The 24,445-nt window shown below is 45.3% G+C and overlaps 1 protein-coding gene across 15 annotated transcripts in view; it reads right to left on the bottom strand.

The window, feature by feature from the left end:
- Positions 1-24,445, bottom strand: part of LIMK2 (LIM domain kinase 2) — a 66,361-nt gene that overhangs the window by 24,102 nt on the left and 17,814 nt on the right. For 2 of the 15 annotated variants that reach the window (XM_017979238.4, XM_002743689.7), the window contains exon 1: positions 6,010-6,446. The exons of the other annotated variants lie outside the window; for them this stretch is intronic. In XM_017979238.4, coding sequence (XP_017834727.2) covers positions 6,010-6,062 — 53 coding nt within the window. In that variant the 5' untranslated portion in view covers positions 6,063-6,446. Of the gene's footprint in view, positions 1-6,009; positions 6,447-24,445 lie in introns of those variants that run through there. 15 annotated transcript variants of the gene reach the window in all.

Below are 24,445 nucleotides of genomic sequence, written 5' to 3'. Positions count from 1 at the left end.
TCCGCCTCCTGAGTTCAAGTGATTCTCCTGCCTCAGCCTCCCATGTAGCTGGGATTACAGGTGCATGCCACCATACCCAGCTAATTTTTGTATTTTTAGTAGAGACAAGGTTTCCCCACATTGGCCAGGCTGGTCTCGAAATCCTAACTTCAAGTGATTTGCCCGCCTTAGCCTCCCAAAGTGTTGGGATTACAGGTGTGAGCCACTGCGCTTGGCCTAACCATCTTCTTCTTCACTAGACTGTTAGCTGCCTGAGGACAAAAACAGCATCCCACTTACTCTTGGTAGACTCAGCACCAAGCAAAGGACCTGGCAGAGCAAGGCCTTAGCAAATGTTTCCAAATGGAAAATGGCAGGAGTGGCAAGAACCAGTAGCCCAGGTGGAAGCACAAAGGTTCCATGGCTCATGGTCACCAGGTCCTTCTTTTCTTCTGTGTGCAGACATATTTGCACCCAAATGCAGACCTGGGCTCTGTTACACCCTTGCAATGGTATGTGTGCTGCAGGGCATGGGAGCACCAGAACACACCCTCCTTTCCATTGCCAATATCCTGCTTTTGTTTGCTGCAAGTAGCTCTGGCCAGGCCCAGGGGAGGGAGCAGGGAGCGAAACAAGTGCAGGCATGCAGAAGACAGCCAGGCCAGCCTCCTGGGAAGAACACCTGGCTGGAAAGCAATGTCACCAGTGCACACATCTGTGTCAAGGAATGTCTTTGAAGGGCACAGCCAGCTATGTGGCCAAAGTCACTGCCACAGATGTCTTTGAAGAACCGGAAGGTGAACAGCTGATAGGAGGGCTGGGTATGGGTCCCTAAGCTGTGTTTTGCCATAGAATACAACTGGGTTCTTAGACCATTTAAGAAGCTGCCATGGTAGACTTCAGAGTTCTAGCTTAGCTATCAATAACATCTACTATTTATTGAATGCCAACCATAATCCAGGTCCTACATGAGGTACCTTACTTAATATTATCTCTGATCCTGACAACCCTACAAGGTAGTAGGATTATCCCTGTTTTATAGAAGACTGAAAAGCAAGGTTAAAGTCAAATCATTCTGCAAAGCTGCCCAATACATAATTGATGAGCTGGAATGTGAAGCTATGTGTGCTTGGCTGCAAAGCCACATACTGTGTCATTGGAGTGATACAGCACATCTCAAGAGCTGAGCCTCAGGATTCTCGCCTGTGAAAATAAGGAGGCTGGAGCCCTGACAGCTCAAGACCCTTTGAGTGTTAACACTTCGTGATGCTTCTCCTTTAGCCCAAGTACTGAATGTTAAATGACACAATTCTACTCCTTCATATACTTCACAGTGTTCAATTCCCTAGCATTCTCTGTTCTTTTAAGCAGAGAATCCAGAACACACTCTGGAAATGTAAGGTGCTACTCAAAAATGCCCCACCTCAGATTCTTAGAGGCCATGGACACCATAAGTTCTTCCCAAAGCTAAGGCTTTTCTTCTACCTTTCAATTTTTGAAAGTTTCAGGTGAAAGTCAAAATCTTCCCTGGCTATAGGTAGAAGAGTACCCAGCTGGGAGGTGGTAAAGCTGATGTCTGAACCCAGGGCTGAAGTACCAGTCATCCCACTCTCCTGAGGAGCCAGAGTGAACTGAGCTGAAATCCTCAGGTCAGAGGAAATCACCTAGAAGCCTACATACGCTGAGGCTACACCTAAGAACAACCTCCAAAACTCATCTTCCAAAACATTACTGAGGGCTTGGGCAGATAGATACAAAGTGCACAGAACCCTGGTAGTCAGTTCAGTGGGTCAAACCAGATCCACACAGAGGCCTTTTGAGTCAGCAGAGAACACATGAGTTAAACAAAACAAAACAAAACAAAACAAAACAAAACAAAACAAAACAAAACAAAACACTTCTCATTCTTTAAGTAGAAAAAAAAAAGATAATCAGTTGAGATTTTCTCTTTTAAGATCTGGATCCATATTCCTTCTCTGACATTTACTATCTGTGTCACCTAAGGCCAGTTATTTCATTATTCTGAGCCTCAGTTTCCTCACCTGTATATTGCTGATATCTTATGGGGTTATGAGAATTAAATTATGTACAGATGTCTTTCATGATGCCTGGCTCACAGAGGTACGCAGTTAATGTTCATTTCTTTCCCTCCCCAATTTGAGAATGCCAAGGGCAACTGCAGACAGACCCCCTTTTCTCCTATGCCTAGCAATATGGACCTGCTTCTGGGCCCAGAACGAAATAGATTTCTGTAAGTAAAGAAGGAAGGTCCTAAAGTGAATTATTTATTCGTTGAATTAGAATCAACCGATTTTTTTTTAAAGTGACGGAGTCTTACTCTGTCACCCAGGCTCTGCCTCAGCCTCCCAAGTAGCTGGGACTACAGGTGCACACCACCATGCCTGGCTAATTTTTTATTTTTTGTAGAGACAGGGTCTCCCTACGTTGTCCAGGCTGTTCTCAAACTCCTGGACTCAAGTGATCCTCCAGACTTGGCCTCCCAAAGTGCTGGAATTACAGGAATGCCACCATGCCCCGCTGAAATCAACTGATTCTAATAGATTCCTAACAATTAGGAAATATTCACTGTGCATCTAGGATGTTTAAGAACAAGCAGGCAAGGTGCCGTGCAGGGAGAAGCCAAGTGAGATAAGATATAGACCCAGCCCTCACTCACATCCAAACTCTTCTGACAAAAATGTTTACAGGTAAATTCTCAACCTTATGGGGTAAGAGAACCAGTCATTATTGCAGTGGATTTACACATGTAAAGCATAAACCCTCCCATGTCCTGATGAAGGCCTGGTTAGATGGTCATCCCTTAACCTCCTAGTGAGCAGCCAGTTGTAGACAAGCTTCTTTCAACCCTTAGCCTCTGAACTGACTGGGCTGAAGGAGAGAATAGGAAGCTCCCTCCACCATAGCCTGAGGGCACCCGGAGAGCACCACAACTGGGGATGCCAACTTTTCCCCAGGGCCCAGAAGGGCAGATATGACAGGGGCCTACTGCTCCATAAGAGCTCAGTCAAAAATCCCTTTATTACTCCTCCTTCCTGCAGATCCTATAGACTGAAACAGTCTGACAATTAAGCTGTAATTATTATGGAATATGTTTTTATTATTTTAAAAAATTAACCAAACACACAATGAGCCTCTGAACAGCAAGAAGTAAGTATTGCTAGAGTGCACTGATTCATTTCCAACCAAAAACCAGGAAGCCTGTAGTTTCAAGTAATTTGTGTAGTTGTACTGCAGTTAAAGACAGGGCCTCTATTATTTGGAAAATAATGGAAAAGAGCTTGTGTGCCTCTGAGGAGCCACATACATTGCAGAGTTGGGAATCATTCACCTGATCCAAGCCCTTCATTTTTCAGATAAGGAGAAAAAGAGTCCCAGAGGACCTAAGGAAACTGACAAAGGTTACTGTGAAGCAGGGCAGAGTTAAGCATAATTTCTTTCCTTTAAACATGGATTGCTTTGGAATACAAAGATATATTTGTTTTCTTCAAGAGATAATGTGTAAACCCAAGCTCATTAAATCAGTGTTGGACATGAAGCGAAATTCTATAAAAAGAAAATTGCTTTAAAGATGTCAAAGAAAAGCCACTCCCTAATTTACGTCTTTTGTAAATTCCAATTTAAGGTATTTTCTTACTTGGAAGCACAGTGGTAATTGCATCTCACTCCTCACGATAGCGGGGGTAGGGAAGACAGGGCATTTCTGCTGAGTATGTATGGCCTGTCAGGCAGGGGTGTATGGGACACAGAAGTGGTATTCTTCATTCCCTTGCTCCTTCTTCCTCCCTCACATGTCACGCCTGATCACGTCCCTGTGGAATCTGGTTGCATCACTTTCTTTGCAACCACAGCCCCAGAACTCCTATAGACTTTGTACTCCCCAAGAGGCCTGAGGTCAAGGACTTAATTTGTTCCACAGAATTCAGCAAGGACCCTGTTCAGGAGCCCAAGAAGTCTAGCTTCTACTTTCTGCCAATGACAAAATTGAGGCCCAAAGAGGAGCCTTTAAAGACACCCTATAATAAAAGAGGGAGGGGCTAATGGCAGAAATAGCTTTCTGACCAGGTAGTGATATGGTAATTGATAGATACCTGGGAGAGCAGAGGGTCTGGGCGGTCCCTCCTGGGGGTGGGGTGGGGTGGGGTGGGAAGAGCCCTGTGTGCCAGCTATCTCTTTAAAAGTGACTTCAGGCATGTGACCTCTTATTTAGGGGAGGGGAGAGTACAATATCTACAGAAAGTCACTCAGTACCCCCCAGACTCCAGCTAGGTGACAGACGGAGCTTGCGGTGTGGGGGCAAGGTCATCAGGTTCTCCAGAAAGGCTGGGACAGAACAAGACAAAAGACAGGTGGACCTGGGTGGCATTGGTGGCTTGGCCCTTAAAGGTTCAGGTTGAGAGTTGACAGTTGACAGTTCGCTATCTGCTCTAGCTCCAGCTCCTGAGAAGGTGTGTCCTCCCTGGCTTCCCTGCCTCTCCAAGGGTAAAAGGGGTATAGTTCCTGACTCCTAAAAGAACAACCCTTCCCCTAAGCTGCCTTTCCAAGATTAAAAGTAAGAGAAATTAATGAGGACCTGAAATGTGGCTACTTCAGGCAGATACTTGGCATCTTGATTCCACATGGTAAAAACCTTTCTCCTAAACTCAAGATCAATTTCCATTGGCTCTTTAGAAAATAATCTCTGCAGTCCCTTCAATAAGTCAGGCAAACTATCCCTTTTTCTACTCTCTGCTAGGAGAGGAAAACAAACCTGCAGCCCTCTGAAGGATAAGAGAAAGGAAAACAGAAAAAGCTACCGAGTGAGGCTCCACATGTTAACTTTGTTGAAACTGGTTGCCTCATCTGTAAAATGGGGATACATAATCTCTTTTGGCGGCTGTTGAGAGATTAAAGGATAAAGTGTCTAGCACGGTGCTTGGTAGAGTCAGCATTGAGGACCAGTTCCCTTCCCCCTTCCCCAGTCCAGACACTTCCCACCACTCTACCAGGGTCCACTCATTCCATGAAACCACATGGTACACTGCTTTTCTGCCCAGGGCCTGGCCACCTGACTAGTATCCCAGCAGCAAGATCTGGGCACTGGACCTAGCTAAGGGAAACCAGAAGAGAAAAGTCGACCAGGACCACTGGTGAGGGGGAGGCAGGCTTTTTGAAACAACAGGCTGCTCCCAAAGAATGAAAACAAGCCCCACCCTAGCCAGGAATGGCTCCATTCAGAAGGGACCCAGAGGGCCAGAAACCCCCTGGGGAGTTTCTATGGGAGGTAGAGTGGGGCAATGAGCAAAGAAAGCCAGGTCAGAGGTAGAGTTTCCACATAGCCCTCTGAGAAACCCCACAGAGAGAGGCTCCTGGAGGTACTCCGGCCTAGGGACTGAGAAGCTGAGGGGGCTGGCCCAGCAGCTCAGGAACACCCAAAGACTACTGCTCCAGTCTCAAAAGCACTGGCCCAGGTCTTTCCCCCAGCAACTGTATTTACCTGGGAGCTCAGAAGCCCTTCAAAGCCAGAGGCAAATGTGCCTCCCATTAAGAGAACAAATGTTTTTAAGATGCCTACTGTGTACCAGGCTACCCACACCCAGGCCTTGTCAGTTTCCACAGTTTGGCAAAACCTGCCCATCCTGCTTGTTGGAACAAATTCCTGGACAGGCAGCATGGCCCGCAGGTAAGACATGTGAGAGCTAGAAACAGCACTCTATTTGTGCTATTCCCCCCGGAAGCAGTAACGCCTAGAATGGGCAGGTCAGTGGCATCTTTTGGAGGTTCTTTCAGGTTTTTCTGGGATAGAAAGGGAGCTGGAGCTCCCTAAGAAATTCCTGCTGGGCATATCCCTCCCCTCACCACTTCTATAACATAATGGGGGTACCTTACCAGGCCAATTCTGCTTGGGAATAACCTCTACTGGCTTCGCGATGGTAAAGGACTAAGTGAGAAGCAGATTTAGGGAGACCACCCTCCCCTCAGGACCAGGGGCCAGGAGAGGAGATGGAGAGGGGAACTTGGAGACCAACTCACCGAAATGGGTCTCTGGAGGTGAAGTAGGCTGGGACTGACAAATAACTCCCCATCTTCTTCCCACACCAGATAAACAGGCTCAGCTGCAAATCCGTCTGGGAGTGCCTCAGGCTGGCTGTAGATGGCTACCATGACAGGCCGAGGGCTCCCAGCACCTCTGGCTGCAGGCAGGCTACCCTGAGCTCACCTCTCCCTCCGGAGCAGCTGGAGGAGCCTGAGGACTCCAGGCCACTGGCCCCCCAGCAGATTCCCACAGGGGCTCATGGCTGGGATGGCTCCTCCCTGGTTCTCAGTAGCTCAGGCGGCCCCTCTGGACTCCGAGAAAACGACCTCTCTGCAGAGACTACACACACACTGGCATTCTCAGGCTGGGGCCGGTGACTAGCTAAGAAAGAAGCGCTACTGTCAAGTTAGCCTTCTTCTACAGTCCCACCCCTGAAAGAGGGAGGGATGGAGGAAGAGGAGGGGCTCCCGCAGAACCGAGGTGTGTGGTTGGAGCAGCTGTTAGGAAACAGACCTTGCCTGTAAGGGGTGGAGCTGGGCTGGATCGAGGCTGCAGGCTGGCGCTGCAGACAATAACTGGGACTGACTGAGCGTCCATCCTGAGCTCAGGGAAGGGTAAAGCAGGATAGAGGGGAAACATATCTGGGGAAATGTTAGAGGGGAATAGAAGGGAAATGTCCTGACGCAGAGGAGCTGCCTACAGGACAGTAATTCTGCTTGGAGGTTAAAAAAAAAAAAACAGAGGATGCCAGCTCCAGGCATAGACACACTGAAGGGGGGACCTCTGGTAGGAGAGGCAGGTTCAGAGAGCCATCCTAGCTCCCAGCTGACATCTGCTCTGTCCTGGCACTAGGGCACCCATTCATTCCCTCTCTTTGCCTGGCCTGGGGACAGCCTCAAAAACTGACCAATGGGAGGTGCCACTTCCACTCCAGGGCAGGGCTGTGTTGCAAATAAGGAAACAAAGCCCAGAGAATTAACCTACACCTGATTTATCTCCATGTACCAAACACTATATGCACGCTTTTACTTCTCTGAGACAGGAATTATTCCCACTCTACAGACAAGGAAAGTGAGGTACAGAGAGATTAAGTAACTCACTCAAAGTCAAAAAGGGAGTCAGTGGCAGGGCTGGGATTTAAATGTAGGCCCATGTGTCTCTAGAGCTGGAGCTCTCCCACTACCAGGCTTCATTCTGCCTCTTCAAGGAGAAAAGTCATTTTCAAAGCCCTCTGCAAATAGTATGGAGCCAAGGTTACTCTTATTCACTCACTATTCACTGGGTATTCACATGCAGAACACCATCTATGTTCAATGATAACCATGCTTCTCAAACTAAAAAATGGGGCATGAGGGAGAAGGCCTGGGGTGCCTAGAGGGATTGATAAGCCTAGGTATCTGGAATGGGAGCCTGCCTGAAGAGCCCCAGTTGTGAGGATGACCAAACCAGAGCCTACCATGGAGAAAGCCCTTGTCTCCCTACCTGCAGGATTATAAGGGAAAAAGCAAGGCTGCCAGAGGAATCCAGAACACTCAGACCACCATTGGATTTAGGACAGTGACAACATCAGCTCTCCCTCACCAGGCATACCCCTGTCTCCATTGTAAAGAGCCAGAAGTAACCCTGCAGCTTCTATCTCTTACTGCAAACCATGGCAGGAAAGTGTGTGACAAAGATGGTAGATGGGGTTACAAGGGAGCCTTTTCCCATTCCACCAGTTGGACATAGGGACGACAGTGCATGCCGTAAGAGCACATTGGTTTGAATACCGTTAATAAGCTACCATTTATTGAGCACTTAATACGTTCTATGCCCTGTGTTAAGTGCTTAGCATCTATTATCCATCATATTTAAATTGCCAGTGGGGTAAATGTCATCAGCCTCATTTAACATATTAGGAAATAGGTTCTGAGGGGTTATGTCACTATCCTCAAGACAAACAGCTGGCCGGGCACTGTGTCTCATGCCTATAATCCCAGCACTTTGGGAGGCTGAGACAGGTGGATCACCTGAGGTCGGGAGTTTGAGACCAGCTGATCAACATGGAGAAACCCCGTCTCTACTAAAAAAACAAAATTAGCTGAGCGTCGTGGCTCATGCCTGTAATTCCAGCACTTCAGGAGGCTGAGGTGGGCTGATGGTCAGGAGTTCGAAACCAGCCTGGCCAACATGGTGAAAACCCATCTCTACTAAAAATACAAAAATTAGCTAGTCATGGTGGTGTGTGCCTGTAATCCCAGTTACCTGAAGGCTAAGGCAGAAGAAATGCTTGTACCTGGGAGGCAGAGGTTGCAGTGAGTGAGATCGTGTGACTGCACTCCAGCCTGGGCAACAGAGTGAGACTTCATCTCAAAAAAAAACCAAAAAACAAAATCAATCAATGAATCACAGGCCATATTAAAATAGGGATTGGGTCATAGCTTGCTGGGCTCTATTCTAGAGCCACAGAGCTCAATCACCACTCTGTTTACTGCCTCTAATGGTGAAGAGCAGCTCTTGGCGTTTGTGTGGGCTCAGCCATATCTGTCTACTACCACAAAGACACCACACTCTAGCCCCAGAGGCAGCCAGGGAAAGTAAGCCCTGAACAGCTTCTCACCTTACATTAAGCACTGCTTGCAGCACTACTTGTATGAATGAATTTTAACTCACACTATTCCACAGCACTGTGATTTCTCTTTACAGATAAAGCAACTAAAGTACAGAGAGGTTAAATCACTTGCCTGAGGTCACTCAGCTATAAATATGAGAAGTGAAGCCAGGATTTGAACCAAGACTAGACATTATAGACTATACCATGCTACACTGAAGCTCAGCCTGGGCCCACAGCCAGACTGTCTGGGTTTGAATGTGACAATGCACTGCATATAAGCCCTTGGCACAGTCTGGAACACATTAAGAGTTGATAAATGTTAGCCGTTAATATCATTAAGACTGTCGTTACAACTACTGTGGGCTAGCTATGTGGCCTTCAGCAAGTCACTGTCTCTGTCTGGGCCTTGGTTAGATCTCTAAATAGCTCCAAGCTTCAACATTTTTCAACCCTATGAGATTGCAGAGGGCTCTCTGTTTTCCTTGGGTCTCAAGTTGAGTTTAAACTCCTGAGCCAACCCTGAGGAGGTCAGGATCCTGGCCTAGGGGCCACACAAGAGCCACAGAAGAGGTGAGGTAGGCTGGAAGTGGGGAAACAACATACAGGATACTCAAAGGACTGTCCAGCTGGAGAGCTGGGAGCTCTCCTTCTCCCAGCCACAAAGCCAACTATTTCTCACCAAAAATCTATTATGTTCCCCTGTAATTCAGTCAGGCACGAAGGGGGCCCCAAATTAAGTCTGGAACTAGCAAATTATCTTTTAATTGTACCCTCTGATTTCCATGTGATGAACATAGTACTGATGGAAGAATATACAAGCCACAAAGAGACCGAGGCCAGGGAGCCCATAAGCATAACTCCTCTTGACATTTCACACAGCTCTGCTGTTCCAGCGGCGGCGGGCTCAGTGAGTCGGTGTCTAGGAATGTGAGCAGGAGGCTGCAGGCGTTCTCCTCTCCCCCTACTCCTTTTACAAAGAACTTGGTGGATGGGTGGGTGGGTGGGAAATAAGTCAGAGGACATCTCAATGCCATGAAAACTGCCTCCTTCTGGAAGAGAAACAGCCTTCTCCCCATGTCATGAGTTGAAGTGGAAGCCCCTTCCAGGTGGAATCCATTTGACCTCCATAAATCCAGACTTCAGGAGGAATCTTTGAAGGATTGATCACCAGATGTGATAAGCTGCTGGCTGCTCAGACCCAAGCGTGTGGTTCCTCAGAGCCAACTTCAAAGGGCCCAAACCACCCAGCATTGGGAGATGAAATGTCACACTGGAGGATATATTTCACCCTCCTGCCTCTGGAAACTGGTCCTGGATAGAAAACTGCTCTTCTAGGTCCTCAGGGCAGCTGGCAGAAGATTCAGCAGTTACGACTGCCAAAGGCAACTGCAGGAATCCTTCGACTGGCAGTTAGAGTAGGGATAAAATGGCAGGAGAGGTGTTAATCTCCAGCACATTTCACAAGTTGGAAACCTGGCAGGGAGCCGAAAAAACTGACTCCTTAGAACTAGCTGAGGCATAACTCTTCAAGGCATCTGTAACAGGCTGGAGAACAATAGCCTTCAAAACTGGCAGCCCCAAGTGAATGCTCAAGCAAGGTGTAGTAAGTGAATAAATTACTCCAACCTCTTGTTAGAAGAATGCTCTGGTCAAAAAATTCAAAACCCAAGGAACCGTGTTTATATGAAGCCCTTTATTGGCTGGAAGGACTCCAATCAAGGAAGAGAATTTTTAAGGACTCTGAAGCCTCCAAATCCTGAAAGGTAAGCATTACCACCCCCATCTACTAATCATCTTTCGTGCTCTACTCCTCCCCTCTTCCAAATAACTTTTTAGATTACAGCAGCAGTCATCCTTCTAAAACAAGGGTCCTGGCTGGGCTCGGTGGCTTACACCTGTAATCCCAGCACTTTGGAAGGCTCGGCGGACGGATCACTTGAGGTCAGGTGTTCGTAACCAACCTGGCCAAAAAAGGTAAAACCCTGTCTCTACTAAAATACAAAAATTAGCCAGGTGGTATGAGCCTGCAATCCCAGCTACTTGAAAGGCTGAGGCAGGAGAATCACTTGAACCAGGGAGGCAGAGGTTGCAATGAGCTGAGATCGTGCCATTGAACTCCAGCCTAGGTGACAGAAAGAGACTCTGTCTCAAAAAAATAAATAAATCAAGGATCCCAGCAATTCTACTGCTAAAAATTTTGCCTAGAGAAATACTTTTAACAAATGCACAGACATATGTTCAAACAGTACAGCAGTGCTTAATACTGAAAGAGTAAGAACAGTCCATGTGTCCATCAATAGGAGTAGGCTACTTTAAATACACCACCACATCCACACAATAGAATACTATGCAGCTGTTAAAAATAATGAGGAAAATCCTAGGTACTGAAGCAGAAACTGTCCTAGGTGAGATGTTAAGTGAAAAACCTAAGCTCCAGAGACAGTGTACAGTATATAATCTCATTGTTTCAAATGTCTGTGTAAAATCCTTAGAGACCATCTGGAAGAGTGCCACTTGGATATCAGTTTCTCCTTTGGAGCAGTGAAACAAGAAGCAGGTATGAAACAGCATTAATTTTTTACCATTTATGTATTATTTACATTTTTTCTTAAAGTAACGAAATGGACAACAACAAAAAGAAGTCCCAGGATTTAGAGCAAATGCTTGCTCAGACTTCTTCCCTAGTGCTCTTGTTCAATGGCAAAGCCCACCAGGTGCACTGCACCCAGGACCCTGGGGCTATCACTTGAGCTTTCCCAGCTGGTCACCTTCTGCCCCTACTCCATTGATGACTCACCACATAAGCTCCTTGGGAGTCCCCCAAACCTCTGCTCTCTTAACTCTTTCTGTAGCCTCCTACATCTCTTGCAGGCACTGTCTTCTACTTCTTCCAGGCCCAGCTCTGACAGAGCATTCATTCTCCTCTGGGAAGGATTCCCTCAATGTGTCCCCATGCACATCACACACACAGGAAGGACCCTGTGGCCATATCTGTCTATCACCAGATCAAACTACGTGAAGGTAGGCACTGGGTACTCTCAGTGCCCAGCATAGGCCTGGCCCATACCAGGTGTCCACAGAGGCCTAGTAAAGAAATCTATGATTCAGAACCCCCATGATGAGCAGCTACAGCACTAGAACAGTGATAATAACTAATGTTTATAAAGCATCTTCAGTTTACAAAGGCCTTTACACTTATCATCTAGTTTAGTTCCTGCAACAACCTCTTGAAAAATACAGCACAAGCAGGACAAGGGAAGCTCTGAGATGTTCAATAATTTATCTAAGTTTATGCTGCTGGGAAAGGCAGCACTGAAATTAAAGTTTTCTGAGCTCAAATCCTGCCTCTATAATTCAGAGCCTCAAACTGCTGGGTATGTTGGGTTCCTGTATCTGATTTTTTTAGATTTCCTGCCCACATTCTTACTGTCTGGATATCAGGAAAGAGTTTGTCAAATGCCTGTGGAAATCCAAGAGAAGGTCTCATGATGAGTAACCCAGTGAAAACATGAAGTCAAGTCTAAACTAGTCACTACTATTTCACTACTGATGACTCCTAATGATCAGCTCCTTATTCTAAGTGCTTACTGTCCACTTATTCCATCATCTGCCTAGAATTTTGTGAAGGAATCAAAGCAAAAGGATCATAAGGCTTACATTTTCCAGTATCTTTTTCCTCCTTTTTGAAAACTGGGCCAATTAGCTGTCTCCATCTTGATTTCATGACTACATCCCCAGTGCCTGGTATATAGTAGATATGGAACAGTATACTTTAGAAATATTGCCCCCATTCTCCATAGTTTCTCCAAAGTTACTAACAGTGGTTCCATCACTGTGCCAGCATATTTTCTTTTTTCAATATACTGGGAAATAATTCTCCCAGTCTGAAAATCTGAACATATTTCATGTGACTAGGTATTATCATATGTCTTGGGCTTCCAATTCTCTGTTCCTAGTTTCAAGTTCATGAACTATAAAACAAGGGATTAGATTAAATCTCTAAAGTTCTATCCAGATGCCAAATTATTTTCTCTTTCCATGATACCTGATTAAGACAGATGCCAAATGTTGTCTTTTACCTGGTGTTTGTGAACATGACATCGCATTACAGGAGTAGCATATACTAAGCTCTCACTCTAGAAAATACCGACTGAGGCCAGATGCAGTGGCTCACGTCCATAATCCCAGCACTTTGGGAGGCCGAGATGGGCGGATCACAAGGTCAGGAGATCAAGACCATCCTGGCTAACACGGTGAAACCCCGTCTCTACTAAAAATACAAAAATTAGCTGGGTGTGGTGGCAGGCGCCTGTAATCCCAGCTACTCGGGAGGCTGAGGCAGGAGGATTGCTTGAACCTGGGAGGCACAGGTTGTAGTGAGCTGAGATTGAGCCATTGCACTCCAGCCTGGGAGACAAAGCAAGACTCCGTCTCAAAAAAAAAAAAAAGAGAAAAGACTGAGCCAGGTACTGAAATGGGCTTGTTCAAATATGTTCTCATTTAATCCTTATAACCCTGTGAAGTTGGAGTTGTCATCTCCTTTTTACATATGAGGGAACTAAGGTTCACAGAGAAGGTTGCTGTTTGAGGTCACAGGTCTAGGAATTGACAAAGCTGGAGTTTAACCCAAGTCTTTTTTGAGATGGAGTCTTGCTCTGTTGCCCAGGCTAGAGCGCAGTGGCGTGATCTCAGCTCACTGCAACCTCTACGTCACAGGTTCAAGCAATTCTCCTGCCTCAGCCTCCCAAGTAGCTGGGATTATAGGTGCCCACACCACTATACCCAGCTAATTTTTATATTTTTAGTAGAGATGGAATTTCACTGTGTTGGCCAGGCTGGTCCTGAACTCCTGACCTCGTGATCCGCCTGCCTTGGCCTCCCAGAGTGCTGGGATTACAAGGGTGAACCACCACACCCAGCCTAGTTTGACCCAAGTCTTTGGACTCCAGGTCCAACATACTAAAACTGCCTCAAACAACTATCTTATTCTTGCCATTTGATTAACAGTAGTATTTCTGAAAGTGTGACTAAAGGAATAGCATCAGTGGACCCCCTGGTTGGCTTGTTGAAAATGAAGATTCCTGGGCCTCACCTCAGGGATACAGAATCTGAATAGCTGAGATTGGAGCTAAGAATCTGCATTTTAAACAAGCTCCAGTATTTCTGATCCACACTAACCACAAAAAGAAAACCACTGATTTTCTTTTTCCTAACTGCTTTTCCACTTAATTTCATTTTATTCTCATACTACTCTCAGAGGCAGGCAGGATAGATCACTATCATTCCCTTGTTACAAACAAGAAAATAAATGTACAGATAGCTTGTTCATCTTCTTATCCTGAACGTAGCTTAATAAATGAATGTTTGGTGACTGACATTTTGTTAAGCCTTGGTTCAGTAGGGACTTTCACCTTCCTGGTGCCACTCTTACTCATTTGTAACCCCACAGTAGCTGCCTCTCTCTTTCCTCAGTGACACAGCAGTGGTGCTCACATTATGGTATAAAAAGGTGATTCTAGAAGATAGGGTCATTCCACAAAAGTGCTATCTCTGGAACTAAAACAAATTTCAAACAAACAAACATGAGGGATGACATTAGCCAACTTCAGAAACAGTTGGTGCTTCTGCAAGAGTCAGTGCTACTGATGGGAGTGACACATCTGATCTCAGCAAAATCTCTATAGTGCATCATCAGGAAGTCATGACCAGAATACGGCTGACACATGCAAGTCTAGCATGAGGTGCTGAGGGTTTTTTTTGGTAATTGTAAGAAGGATGCAGAAAGAATTTGTTAGCACTCTTCCAGCTCCGCCCAGGGGAGAAGGGACTCTAACCTTTGAGGGGAAAATGAAAAACAAGGCAAAATAAGCACAGCAGGCTGCTACAGTTGCAGAAGGCATGCCATTCCTTGAGGCCCTGGTTTTGATGGCTTAAGACTTAGGGATGACATTTACAGACTGAGGTCTTAGTCTATAATAAAGTTTGAGCTTACCTTATCACCTCAAAAGATAAGCTCTTGCCTAAAAGAATACTGTACAGCAAAGAGTTGGTGATGGTACATATTGGATGCGCTTTATTCAAGTGTCCAAAGAGTCATTCAACAAATACATCATTCACCCAGCAAACACTCTGAGCACCCACTACATTCTAGGTACTTTGTTAAGCTCTAGGATACAAAGACAAACTAGAAACGGATTCACATTTGGAGAATTTCATACTCTAACAGTGATACTAGATGTATAAACAAATACTGACATGAATATAACTGAGGTATGAAGAGAATAACAAAAAAAGAGAAAAAGTCTCTGACTGGTAGGGAGACATATGGGTGGATTTGAGGGTGCTCCTCCACAGAAGATGGAATAGTATTGGCTGACTCTAATAGGCTGATTGCCAGGCAGATAAGAGGCATTCTGGCCTGAAAGAACAACATGTGCAAGAGCACTGAGGCATAAAAGAGCATGGTATGCTCACATAATGCTGAACAGGTAGTGCAGGGCACATGTGGGCAGCAATTAGAGAGGAGGCTGGGATGGTGGGAGACAGTAGGGACAGGGCACTAAAGACCAAGTTAGGCTGGAGTTGCTACAGGCAGTGAAGAGCTATCAGAGGTATTTAAGCAAGCAATGGTTCCTAATCAAAAGAACATAAAGCCTGAAATGCCAAAGAGAACGCTGATCTTTAGTTGCCAGTTTGGTTCTTTGAATGGGTATAAATGCCTCAAGTCTACAGCTGGCCATGTATATGTCCATGTGAAGTTTGCTGGTCAACTAGTGTTCACTAACAGCAGACTATGCCTTTGTCCTGGGACCACATCTCTACTGCCTTGTCATTTTAACAGTTGAGAGTTGTCTATATGGACCGAAAGCACATAAGCACGGGATTGCAACCCCTTGTAGAAAATCATCCACTGTTGCTCGATGATACTAATTAGGAAATTGAATGTCTAACATTCAGTATCAAATGCTGTTGACATGGACATCCTTCTCCAGGCTGCACTGGGAAAAATGCTTTGGATACCTCAACAAATCTCTAGGCAATTCAAGGAAAAAAGCCCTCATGTGGACCTGAAAAATTACCCTGGTTAACAGAAAATATGCTGTGTGATCTTAGGCAAGCCATTAAATCTCTCTGGGCTTCAATTTCTTCCTCTATAAAAGGAAGGAGCTAGGTGAGCAAAAAATTCCATATCTATTAGAGGTCAGTGTTTAAAGAAGTAATGAGGAAGTGGGTGTGATCAAAGGAAGGGTGGCTGGTGGACCAACCAGAGAACTCTTCAAGGCTGATGTTATCTTGGTGAAGGACTCTAATCTAGGCCTAGTTTTTGGCCTTTCAGGTTTTTGGCCTTCCTAATTCCCAGAGAGGTGCAGACATTCTTTGATGGTTCTGACCTAACCATTTATCAACATCACTGTACACTTAAGAATTGACCATTAAAATCAGAACATCTATATCCCCTCTACAGGTACTACTTCCAGACCCTCCCTATTATTAAGAATCCTAGGAAACAAAATTAGGCATTGAAAGGTTGCTCCATGAGCATGGACTTAAAATAAAGGAAAATGAGCAGCCACTGAGAGAAATTTCGTTGTGGCAGTGGTGAGTCAGCCAAACTAGCCAAGCCCTGCTTGCCACAAAGAACCCTATTCTGTGACCAAATCTAGATGTAACATTTTTATCTGAATACAGTACTAGTTTTGCTTCGCTAACTTTTCACTTTCTGTTTCATTACTGGCCACTTATTTATTATATTGGTTTTATCTGTTCTGTGTTTTTTGTTTTCTTTTTTGAGACAGTCTCGCTCTGTCGCCCAGGCTGGAGCGCAGTGGTGTGATCTAGGCTCACTGCAATCTCCGCCTCCCAGGTTTAAGTGATTCTCCTGCCTCAGCCTCCCAAGTAGCTGGGATTACAGGTGCCCACCACCACCCCCAGCTAATTTTTGTATCTTTTTTTTTTTTTTTTTAGTAGAGACGGGTTTCACCATGTTGGCCAGACTGGTCTCCAACTCCTGCCCTTAAATGATCTGCCCACCTTGGCCTCCCAAAGTGCTAGGATTACAGGCATGAGCCACCACTCTCAGCCTTATATTGGTTTTTAAACTAAGTTTTTTTTGTTTTTTTTTTTTGAGACAGAGTTTCACTCTTGTTGCCCAGGCTGGAATGCAATGGCATGATCTCGGCTTACCACAGCTTCCGCCTCCCGGGTTCAAGCGATTATCCTGCTTCAGCCTCCCGAGTAGCTGGAATTATAGGCATGTGCCACCATGCCCGGCTAATTTTGTATTTTTTTAGTAGAGATGGGGTTTCTCCATGTCCGTCAGGCTGGTCTCGAACTCCTGACCTCAGGTGATCCGCCCACCTTGGCATCCCAAAGTGCAGGGATTACAGGCGTTAGCCACCACGCCTGGCCATAAACTTTTAGTTGAAAAAATAACTACTTCTTTAGATATATGCAAGAATCACCAATTCACATATTATTCAGCCCTGGTAGACACTTGCCTCTCTAGTAACTAATAACAAAGAGCAAACATTCATGAGTGTTCTATGAATAGTGTTCCCAGTGCTACACACTTTTATTCACAGTCATATTGTGAGGGTAAGTCGTAAGGAGGTAGGTAGAAAGTTTGTATCTCCATTTCTATTTTTTTTTTTTTGAGACAGAATCTTGCTCTACGGAATACGATGGCACGATCTCAGCACACTGCAACCTCCACCTCCCAGGCTCAAGCGATTCTCCTGTCTCAGTCTGGGATTACAGGTGCGTGCCACCACATCCAGCTAATTTTCTGTATTGTTAGTAGAGACAGAGTTTCACCATGTTAGCCAGGATGGTCTCAATATCCTGACCTCGTAATCCACCCGCCTCAGCCGCCCAAAGTGTTGGGATTACAAGCGTGAGCCATCACACCTGGCCTAACTTTTGTATTTTTATTAGAGATGGGATTTCACCGTGGTCTTGAACTCCTGACCTTGGGTGATCTACCTGCCTTGGCTTCCCAAAGTACTGAAATTGCAGGCATGAGCCACGATGCCCGGCCTCCATATTTTTATTTTTTAATTTACTTATTTACTGAGACAGAGTCTCGCTCTTTCTCCCAGGCTGGAGTGCAGTGACACAATGTCGGCTCACTGCAACCTCCACTTCCTGGGTTCAAGCGATTCTCGTGCCTCAGCCTCCTAGTGAGTAGTTGGGACTACAGGAGCACACCACCATGCCTGGCTAATTTTCGTATTATCAGTTGAGACAGAGTTTCACCATGTTGGCCAGGCTGGTCTTGATCTCCCAACCTTAAGTGATCTGCCTGCCTTGGCCTCCCAAAGTGCTGGGATTACTGGCCTGAGCAAATGTGCCTGGCTCATTTCTTTTTCTTTTCCTTTTTTTTTTGAGATAGGGTCTTGCTTTGTCATCCAGGCTGGCATGCAGTGGTGTAATGCATGGTTCACTGCATTCTGAACCTCCTGGGCTCAAGCGATCCTCTTGTCTCAGCCTCCTGAGTAGCTGGGACAACAAGTGTGCACCACCATGCTTGGCTAAATTTTTGATTTTTTGTGAGGATGAGGTCTTCCTCTGTTGCCCAGACTGATCTCAAAACTCCTGAGCTCAAGTGATCTTCCTGCCTAGGCCTCCCAAAATGCTGATATTATAGGTGTGAGCCCCACATCTGGCCTGTATCTCCATTTTCTAGATGAGAAAAATGAAGCACAGAAAGGGCAAGTAACTTGTCCAAAGTGCACAGATAATAAATGGCAGAATCAGGATGTGAAGCCAAGCAATCTGGGTCTAGAGTCTGTGCTCTTAACTACAACACAATACTGCTCTCATTACATGTGGATCTAATTAGTTTCACTCACGGAGGACAGACTTAATTTTCAAGTTCTTGGGGGAACTGCCAACCTATCCACCCCACTCCCCATCATAAATCACCTAAATGATACTATTTTTGTTCCCATTTTTTCCACTCTATGCTGAATGTGTATCTTTAGTTAATCCTTCAAATATAAATTTAAGAAAACAAAACAAAATAAACTTACAATTGGAATTGAAATTTTTCAGATTTCAGGGCAATTCATAATCAGTTTGGTAGCTAGAGTAACTGAACTCATTCTTCCTCTCTTGCCCCACTCTCTGGAGGTACCCAGGGCTTGTTCCTGCCTGGACTGTACCTACAGAGAAGTACAGCTCAAGACATGCTGCTGGAAAGAAGGACTCCTGGGGTCAGCTTCTCTGGCTTCTACTCATTGTGGGATGGCTCCTCTGAGGGCAAAAGATAAAGCTTTAACTTATCACCTTGACACTTGAAGGCAGTTTTCTAAAACAACCCAATGTCTGGAACTGATTCCTTCTTGCCATTTACAGTAACTGCAGCCACGGTGGCTAAGGGAAGGATGTGGGGAAGGGGAAGGGGAAGGGCAGGGAAAAGCCTGACTTACATCATATCTCTTGGCCACCTCTAGCTATTCATTCAACAAATATCCCTCCTATGCCAACAATATGCTCAATGATAACAAAATGAGGGGCAAAAACCACATGGTCCATGACCAAATTGTTCTTACTATTAGAGGTCTTAAGATATCATTAGGGAGATGAACACATGAATAAATGTAAGATTATAACTGTTTTTTTAAAAAGCCTCAAAGGAAAGGTCTATGAAAGCATAAAACAGGGACCTGGCCTATTTTTCAGAGTGAGGAATTACTTCTGTATTTCTCTGAGACATCCAGGTAAAGATCTAAATGATAAGCAGGAGCTAAGTGAAAAGAGAGTAAGGGGGCATTTCAGGCAGAGGGAGTAGCATGAACAAAGCCCTTGTCAGAAGCAGGCCCTGTGCAGAAGAGAAGTGAGGCTGAAGTGTAAGGAGCAGGAGGTTTTGGAGATGTGGAGAGAGGCCAGATTATGAAGGGTTCTACTGTAGCCCAAGTTAAGGATTTTGGTCTTTATCCAAGAACACTGGGAAGTTGTGGAAGTGTACAAGGAAGGAGAGACAACAGAGAGTGACATAGTCAAGGTTTTTTGTTTTGTTTTTAAGACCACTCCTTCCAACCAGGTGTGGTGGCTTATGCCTGTAATCCCAGCACTTTGGGAGGCTGAGGCAAGGCTGACCACCTGAGCTCAGGAGTTTGAGACCAGCTTGGCCAACATGGCTAAACCTACTAAGAATATAAAAATTAGCCAGGCATGGTGACAGGTACCTGTAATCCCAGCTACTTGGGAGGCTGAGGCAGGAGAATCGCTTGAACCCAGGAGACGGAGGTTGCAGTGACCTGAAATTGTGCCACTGAACTCCAGCCTAGGTAACAGAAGGAGATATTGTCTTTAATAAAAAAAAAAAAAAAAGATCACTCCTTCCAGCTGCTCTATAGAAAATAGATTGGGGGATGCAGAGTGGCTGTGGGAGACAGAGGCTATTGCAGCCTTCCAGGTGAGATGATGGTAGCATGGAGCAGGGTGGTGGTGGGAGAAATGGAAAGAAGTAAACCTACCAACATATAATTTAGAGATAAAACTGACAGGCTTAGATATGGAGGATGAAAGAGAAGAGGTATCAAGAACTCCTAGGTTTCTGGCTTAGGTAGTGGGTGGATGGTGGTGCCTCTCAATGATATCCACGTTTCAATGGAAGAGGAGCCAGTTTTAGGGGGAAGAATGAAAGTCCAGTGAAATCCAGAGAAGAGAGTCTGAAGTGCCTGGAAGACATTCAAGTGAACAAGCCAGGTTGATGGAATATATGGGTCTAGAGCTCAGTGGAAAGGTTTAGGCTGGAGATACTGATTTTAGGGTCACCAGTGTGTGGAGGACATGGAAACCATGGGTGTGTGTAAGACTGCCTAGGGAGAAAACAGATAGCACACCTGAAGGAATGGTAACATCTCAGAGCTGGACAAAGAAGGATAAGCAAACAGGTTATTACCAGAGAGGTGAGAGAAAACCAGGAGTGTATGGAATGTCGCGAAAGCCAAGGGAAGAGAACATTTCAAGATTGATAGATACTAATAATAAATGCTAACATCTGTTAAGTCCCAGTCATAGCCAGGCATTATGCCTAGGACTTTGAATATGACTGAATTTAATGTGCTTAACAACTTTCTGAGGTGGGAACCATTTCCCTTTTCATAGACAAGGAAACTGTGGCAAAGAGTGGTTAAGCAGCTGATTCAAGGTCAGGTGGCTGCTAAGTGAAGCTGGCATTTAAGCCCAAGCAGCCTGACTCTGGACTGATCTACTTTTCTTTAATACAACCCTTAGTGAAGTTTGGGAGGTCATATAAAATGAAGCCTGAAGAGTGGTCAGTGGACGACTGATGAGGCTGTTATTTGGAACATTACTAAAGGAATGTTGTTTCAGGGGGCAAACAAAATGGAAGCCAGGCTGGAGACCGTGGTTAGGAATGCTCCATGTCATTCTCTATTTCCAGCTGTCTCAGGGAGCCAGTTAAGAGACCAGGCCAGGCGCAGTGGCTCACACCTGTAATCCCAACACTTTGGGAGGCCCAGGTGGGAGGATCTCAAGTCTAGGAGTTTGAGACCAGCCTGAGCAACAGAGTAAGACCCTGTCGCTAAAAAAAAAAAAAAAAATTACCTGGAGGATTGTTTAAGCCTGGGAGGTTGAGGCTGTAGTAAGCCATCATCATACCATTACATTCTGTCTCAAAAATAAAGAGACCCTGTCTCAAAAATAAATAAGCTAATTAATGAATTAAGTAAGAGACCAGGCTAGTAGGCTAACTCTGTATCCCCCACAGTACCTAGTTTGATGCCTTTTATATACAGCAGATGACATTTGATATATTTGGATAGTTAATATAAGATGGACAATGCTGCCATGTGCTGCTGCTAATCCTTCACATTAAACAATTCTAATGTTTTCGGAGTCCTTGATCAACACAACTATTCCATGAGACAGATTACTTTTATGACATTTTAAAGATAAGAAACTGAGGCTCACAGGGGCTAAGGAATATGCCCACAGTTACACAGTTAGCCTAGCTCAGCTAAGGTTCAAATCAGGTTTTCTGTCTCCAAGTCTACTGTGTTTTTTTGTTTTCCCGTGGAAGTCCTAGTGGAAAGCAGATTTTCTTGGGAGCCAGGGAGAATATGCCCACAGTTACACAGTTAGCCTAGCTCAACTAAGGCTCAAATCAGGTTTGCTGTCTCCAAGTCTACTGTGTTTTTTGTTTTCCCGTGGGAGTCCTAGTGGAAAGCTGATTCTCTTGGGAGCCAGGGAGATCTGAGTTTAAATGTCAGCTGTGTGACTCTGGACAAGTTACTCAACCTTTCTGGACCTTCCTGTTTTAGGATAAAATGGAGGTTGCACTGACCACGTATAGTGGCTTACTCCTGTAATCCCAGGACTTTGGAAGGCTGAGGCAGGAGGATTGATTGAGCTCAAGATTTCAAGACCAGCCTGGGCAACACAGTATTAATAAGACTTGTCTCTACTTAAAATAAAAAAAATTGGCTAAGTGTAGTGGCACGCCTGTAGTCCAAGCTGCTTGCAAGGCCAAGGTGGGAGGATTGCTTGAGCTCAGCAGGTTGAGGCTGCAGTGAACTATGACTGTACCAGTGCACTACAGCCTGGACAACAGAGCAAGACCCTGTCTCAAAAAGAGGTAGGGGCTGCAGGGTTATTATGAGGACTGAATCAGATAATCTAAGTAAGGCTCTTAATACAATGTTTAATCATATCAGTTATCTATTTCTGGCCTCACCTCTCTCCATTTTTCTACCTCTGCTGCCTCTAGAAGCAGAGGTCACAGTATCCCCGTGAGGTTCTCTGGGTCCTTAGTTCTCTCTTCCTAAAGTAAAAAGCAGGATTAAGGCACATTCAAGGTCATATGCTGCTGCTACATCCTAAGAGTGCCACTCTGTGGTCAAGCTGGAGTCCCTTGTAGGGGCAGAGGAAGACCTAGATGTCTGCCCTTCCTTCCTCTGTCAGGCAGGCCCCAGCCCCCTGTCCAATAGCCAGCCTTAATGATCTACTGGCTGCTGTTTCCTTAAAGATAAATTGGACAAATGAACAAACATCTTCCAGAGAAAGCCACAGCCAGAATCAAAGGTTTAGGCTAGTAAGTATAGCAGCATCAACAGCACAACAGCAGATGGCAGGGTTGCTTCACTGACTGTATCAGGAGCCTGAGATCCAGAAGAAAGTTAATAGCACTTTTGTTGACATTTTGGAGTCCATGAAGCCTGTGAACTAATACCATTCAATGTTATCTGACACTACCAGTGTGTGGCAGGTAGGGTAAGGACTTTTTACCCCATATTATAGAAGAGGAAACTGAGCCTCGGTGAAGTTAAAAAATATGCTTGTATTCAAGAATGCCAAGAAACTCTTGCAAGCAAGGAGTCAGAATGCCTGAGTTCAAATCCTAGCTATGCTACCTACTAGGTCTGTGACTTTAAGCAACTAACCCCCATTTCCCTATTTTTGAAGTAGGTAAGACCAGTACATTTTATTGAGTCATTGTAAGGATTAAATGTGCTATGCATGTGATATGCTTAGGGGGGTATCTGGCACAGAGTACTCACTAAGTGGTACTTATTACTGTAATTATGATTCTGCTGTGCTTGTTTAGATAGGGATGAGGGTGAGAAAATGAATTAGGCTTTCAGCATGACAGAAAGCACCCTGTTGTCAGCCACCACATTACAACACAGTCTCTGGTTGCTACTTGTATTTCTTCACTGGCCTTCCTGGAGTCACAAATTTAGCGGAAACAGTCTGTTGCCTGATGCAGTGACAACAGTCTTCTATCTGCATTAGCCCTTTTCCAGAGTATAGGCATTTGTAACCACTTCTCAAAAGTGAAAGCTCAAATAGTCTTGTGTTTGTGATCCTGAGAAAGGAGGCCCTGAGAGTTCCCAGGAGCCTTAAGAGGGGTGGACTTTCCTTCTGATAATGCTGTTAGGAACCAGGACAAGCAATAGAGACCCAGGCTGGGGCCATCAAAATTAATAGGGGCAGCTTTTCTGCCCTCCTCCTAGGCCAAACACCTTTAATCAGGGTGAAGAGATAATCATCAGAAAAGTTGTCAAGGTCCTTTGGCTTGCTAACATGTCAGGAGGCCAGGTCCATTCATAGCTCCACACTTTAACCTCAGCTACAAATAACATGCTCTCTGGCTACTCTCCTAAGGAGAGGGAGCCAGGTTCAGAGAACCTCAGAAAGGATTGCCCCAGATATAGAATTAATGGCACTGCTTAATGAAAGGAAAGAGAGGTACTCAGAGTTTTTAAAAAGGCCTGTTGGGCCGGGCGCTATAGCTCAAGCCTGTAATCCCAGCACTTTGGGAGGCCGAGGCGGGTGGATCACGAGGTCAAGAGATCGAGACCCTCCTTGGTCAACATGGTGAAACCCTGTCTCTACTAAAAATACAAAAAATTAGCTGGGCATGGTGGCATGTGCCTGTAATCCCAGCTACTCAGGAGGCTGAGACAGGAGAATTGCCTGAACCCAGGAGGTAGAGGTTGAGGTGAGCCGAGATCGCGCCATTGCACTTCAGCCTGGGTAACAAGAGCGGAAACTCCATCTCAAAAAAAAAAAAGCCTGTTGGGCTGGTCCGAGTACAGTGGTATTTACAACTAATTGATCACTATCAGTTACGATTTGTTCCTTTTCCACTCCCACTATTTCACGTGACTAGCCTAAAGAAAAAAAAGGCCTGTTGGGAAGGTTTGGGAGGGCTGTTCAGCCATATGTCCAGGAGATCAGAAGGATCCTGGCCAGCCACCTAATCACACCAGCACAATTACTGACAGGGCTACTTTCAGTTTTGTCACAGGCCTCCATTGCACAGTCCCAGGTTCCAGCTTTAAATAGCTTACTGTTGTCCTGGGCAC

This window comes from Callithrix jacchus, chromosome 1, assembly GCF_049354715.1.
Source record: "Callithrix jacchus isolate 240 chromosome 1, calJac240_pri, whole genome shotgun sequence".
NCBI lineage: Eukaryota > Metazoa > Chordata > Mammalia > Primates > Cebidae > Callithrix > Callithrix jacchus.
The sequence above is the reverse complement of the archived record's forward strand: the minus strand, read 5'-3'. Positions and strand labels throughout refer to the sequence as shown.